At 37.9% G+C, this 5,000-nt stretch overlaps 1 protein-coding gene across 6 annotated transcripts in view; it reads left to right on the forward strand.

The window, feature by feature from the left end:
- Positions 1-5,000, forward strand: part of LOC144963242 (inositol-trisphosphate 3-kinase A-like) — a 229,350-nt gene that overhangs the window by 133,869 nt on the left and 90,481 nt on the right. For 3 of the 6 annotated variants that reach the window (XM_078897091.1, XM_078897092.1, XM_078897090.1), the window contains exon 2: positions 3,648-4,722. The exons of 1 other annotated variant lie outside the window; for it this stretch is intronic. Coding sequence is in view for 1 of the 5 variants with exons in the window: in XM_078897089.1 (XP_078753215.1) it covers positions 4,032-4,722 (691 nt within the window). In the remaining 4 variants the exon portion in view is untranslated. The remainder of the gene's footprint in view (positions 1-3,647; positions 4,723-5,000) is intronic. 2 more of the 6 variants (XM_078897089.1, XM_078897095.1) reach the window with 1 other exon arrangement.

Here is a 5,000-nt window from a genome sequence, read left to right on the forward strand (position 1 = left end):
CAATTATTATTATTTCTGACGAACCAACATATCCCTCAACTTGTATTATTAAAATCTTAAACCGGGGACTTCCTTGAGGTCTCCGGGTTGATACTTTTTTTATGTCTTGTAAGGTCTCATCTCAGTCAATCAATATGTGTTGTTGTAAATATGTTCCCGTCAGACTGACAAAGATGTGTTTTCTCATTAAGCGTCAGTGAGTACAGGGAAGTCAGTCACTGGCTTGTTGGCTGACATTAACTCACTCAACCCAAGAGAATTTTGGTACTTTTCAAAATTGGAAAAAAAGATGTATTAAAAATGAGATTGTGGATAGATAGTTTTATTCAACTATCATTAACATGTAAAAACTAAAAACATTAGCTTTTATACTACGCCTGTAATTTGTCTTAGAAAAAAATGTAAGAAATAGCATTGGGTAAAAGTAACCCGGGTAAACTACGGATATAGTCGGTGTTAGGGTTGAGTGAGTTAAAATTAAATATTGATGTTCTGGCACGCTTCATTAGTCAGGCGTTTATTTTCCTTTCTTGTAAACAGACAGAAACGTAGTCATTCGTGGAATGCTTCGCTGGAATTCATAACATTATTTCATTCATGTCTTGTGTGGCTTTCAGGTGGTCTTGTGGTATGACACTCGCTTTCGGGTCGGAATGACTTGGGCTCGAGCCTCGCTCGGTGCGTAATTGTGACCCGTCGTTTCAAAACGGTATTATGTCGGAACGAACCAGATGCTTAGAAGCTGAATTTATGTTAAAACTGGTCAAAAATATAAATTGTTGGCATTAGCACCCTAAAATATGGTATCCATTCTCCTCAATAAAACATACAAACTCAACACAAGTCTGATATTTCTGGCTATAAATTCAATTATCAACATCGTAACCAACCCGACTTAATACCGTTTTGAGGTGAAGGGTCACAATTAGTCAGGGGCTTTTTTCCCCTCTTGAAAACAGAAACGTAGACATTCGTGGAATGCTTGGTTGGAATTCATAACATTATATATTTCATTCATTTCTTGTGTGGTTATAATGTGGTCTTGTGGTTGATGACACTCGCTTTCGGATCGGAATGTCCTGGGTTTGAGCGTGGCCTTCGTAAAGTTATGGCCTGACACTGACCAAAAAAAAAAATGACGTCAAAATGCCAAATGTGTGTAACCATGAACGTTTATTGTCTGGATAATATAGATAGTATGCAGATGACGTCACTCAGGCCTTTGTTCTTGTTTTTGCCATCCGCGTTTGTGAGTTGTTCTCACTAAACTGTATAACCAGACTATAAAAGTTCATGGTTACACAGAGTTTGTGTGTTGGTCCGTTATACTTCCGGATGGCAATGTTGTGAACTCCTTGGCCAAGCGCATTCTATCTATAGTGGATAATATAGTTTAGTGAGCACTACTCATACACGCGGATAGCAAAAAAAAAAAACAATAACAAAGACCAGAGTGACGTCATCTTCGAACTATCTATAGCCTGACACTGAAATCCAAAAGGACTGGCAGTTTGACGTCATTATTTGGTTTTTGCACCGCCTAGTGAGTTGTCGTTAGTAGAGCTCATGGAAACAAGTTATTTCATTGGTTGAAATATTAAATACAACTCACGATTTGTTTCCTTTTGTGGCAAAAGACTGGCATTTGGACGTCATTTTTTGGTCAGTCTCAGCCTGGCCTTCGTAAAGTTATGGTCTGATACTGACCAAAAAAATGACGTCAAAATGCCAGTCTTTTGCCACAAAAGAAAACAAATCGTGAGTTGTATTCAATAGTCAATAGTTCAACCAATGAAATAACTTGTTTCCGTGAGCTCCACTAACGACAACTCACTAGGCGGTGCAAAAAAAAACAACAAATAATGACGTCAAACTGCCAGTCCTTTTGGATTTCAATGTCAGGCCGGAGCCATCGTTATGTTATAGCCTGATACTGAAATCCAAAAGGACTGGCATTTTGACGTCATTATTTGGTTTTTGCACCGTCTAGTGAGTTGTCGTTAGTAGAACTCACGGAAACAAGTTTTTTCATTGGTTGAACTATTGAATACAACTCACGATTTGTTTTCTTTTGTGGCAAAAGACTGGCATTGTAATATCGCCTGACAGGTGTCATGTCTCGTACTGCATGTTGCATGTTGCTGATGGTCAGGGACCCTTTGTAAAGCGTGTTGAGCATGTTTAGTGGATATTGCACTATATAAAATCTCAAACTGTTTTTTATTTCTTCTTACACGTTAGAATATCCTCATTATGACCCTTATGTCATTGGACTTAGTTAATTTTTTTCATCTTCTGTATCCCTGTTGCTTACTAAAAAAAAAACAACAAAAAAAACAAGTCCCCCAGTTTTTATATAGCGCAATATCCACTAAACGTGACCATTAGCAACCCGTAACATTCAGAACGACTATGTAGAACGAGACATTATGACGCCTGTTAGGCGATATTACACATTTTTCGACAGAGACAACGCTGTTGACAACCAGGTACTCATTTTACACCTGGTTACGGTGAGAGAATAGAAGTAAAAGAGCCTTTTCCAAGGACTCAACTATGCGCCGAGCGAGGCTCGAAACTCAGGACCTTCCGATCCGAAAGCGAGTGTCATACCACTAGACCACATAGCAGCTATAATATAATATAATACTATTTTATCACGGCAGGTTAAATAATATTTGAAGTAGATTCTTTTCTGGCCAAAATTTATTTTTTAAAATGTCTATGTCAGTTTCCGGAAGAATGGGTGGAATGTGAGTAAATCTATTGATTGGATAATGAGAGTCTGTGTTGAAATGTGTGTGGTGTATTTTAAACCAGTTAATTGCCAAACTCTGGAAAAAAACACGTTATTTAAAGATTTGGCCAGAAAACTCGTCCTTTAAATATCGATCGATTTAAACGAGCCTTGTCTTTAGCAAAAACTGTCAAACCTGGGACTTAAGAACGACCTCATTAGGTACCAATATTGAGAGTTTTTGTGAAGATGAGAATCGTTTAAATCGATCGATATTTGAAGGACGAGTTTCTGGCCAAATTTTGAAATACGTGTCTTTTCAGAGTAACGGCGGTTAAGTGGTTAATGAGCTCGTCCGCGTCATTGATTGGTCAATGTGGACACAATCACAGCCCGCTGTCGCTTAGATCATATCAGCGAAGGGATCAATAGTTTGTTGTTTTTAAAATTAAATTCTTCTGTGCTTTTCCTATCCCCTAATTATTAAAAAATATATTTTATCGGATTGGTTTTAAAATTGCTGATCTTGTTAAAATCTATAAACGTAAAGTCTGTCACTAGCTCCGTGTGTGGCTAGATTCTATTATTACTGACTGTTCTATAACTTGCCTTTGTGATTCCGTGTGATAATGATAATGATGATGATGATGATGATGATGATGATGATGATGATGATGATGATGACGATAGTGATAAATGAAATAGGTGTGGGTGGTTTGGATTGAGCATGTGCCTTTGTTTCATTTGTTATTCTTCGTGACAGTGCAGTGTCGTTATGAGTGTGTTTTAATTAGTATATGATATTTATTATTATTATTCGTGATAAATGATTAAGGCTAATGTAACTGAAGTCTGTGGACATTGTAATTGGATATATTATTATGTTACTGTAATTCTATTCTATAAATAGGATTCGTTTATGAGGCAAGTACTATGTTTACATTTTGAAATTGTGTGGATTTTATTAATACAGTGATTCAATTCCGAAACTATTAATTTTCACACATTTTACAATGAAGGATCTTTGTTTTATATTTTGTGGTTTTGTTTGAATTTAAACATCATATTAGACGTCTATATCAGGTACAAAAACAAATTCCTCAATTGTGTTCATTTCTGAATCCTTCCCCTTAAAAATCCCGATTTTAAAATTTCCTTCTTTAACTTTAATTAAATCGTCTTCTTGGACGACAGAGCGAGTTCCATCTTGTTTGTTTACTATCTGTACAACAACAACAACAACAACAACAACAACGACAATAAAATCTCATGTCTTTTTTAAAACTGTGGAACGATGACTAGTCTGGACGTCCAGAGAGCAACGCCATTGGACACGTTCGAGTCACGTGATCCCTTGCCAGCACCAACAACAACACAACCGCCAAAACATCTGATATGCCCGCAACTCATCCTGCCTGGCGACCCCAACCAACCCAAAGAATCCACACACTCGCCAAAATTGTTGGGCAAGGCGACTAGTCATAATAGTAAAAATAATAGCGGTGGTAGTTGTAGTAGTAGTGGTGGCAGTGACGGTGGTGGTGGTGGTAGCCGCAGCGGTAAAACCCGACAAAAACAGCGCCATTCTCTCAAGGAGCTGAATGCGATGCGACGGGCGGCTACAACAACTTCCGCAACGTCGAACAACAACGACCCGGAGAGCCGGGTTATAAAGTTTAAACTTCCTAATGGAACAGTGACCACTACGGAATCGGATTATTGTAAAAGTGGTAGTAGTTCTAGTGGTTGTAACAATATTGGTGGTGGTGGTGGTGGAAATTCAGTTGATCCTGCGAGTATGGGATATAACCAAAAACAACAACATCAACATATCAACCTCAACCGTGATCACCGTTGTCAGCAACCACCTCAGACTCTATCTCCGAACCTCCTTCGAGTGTCGGATGTAGAGGATGACCTGAGTGACTGGGAGAGTCCTATTGACGTGGATTTGGCCAACCCTGCGTCCAAGAGGTCTCACGTAGGTGTCCACTTATTTCTTATATATAAAGGTTACTCAATTTTTTTCTGCCGATACTATTGTTTCAATGTCTTACATCTCGTCAGTCGACAATTATCGACTAATTATTGTCGACTGACGAGATGGAAGACATCGAAACAATTGTATCGGCAAAAATATGTGAGTGACTTTATTTATTTTTATATGCTCTAACCAACATTATCGGGCACTCTCGTACCTACAAGTACCCACCAAAACTCATATATATATATATATATATATATATATATATATATATATATA

Source organism: Berghia stephanieae, chromosome 1, assembly GCF_034508935.2.
Source record: "Berghia stephanieae isolate SIO BIC M18660-M18661 chromosome 1, UCSD_Bste_1.3, whole genome shotgun sequence".
Classification (NCBI taxonomy): Eukaryota; Metazoa; Mollusca; class Gastropoda; order Nudibranchia; family Aeolidiidae; genus Berghia; species Berghia stephanieae.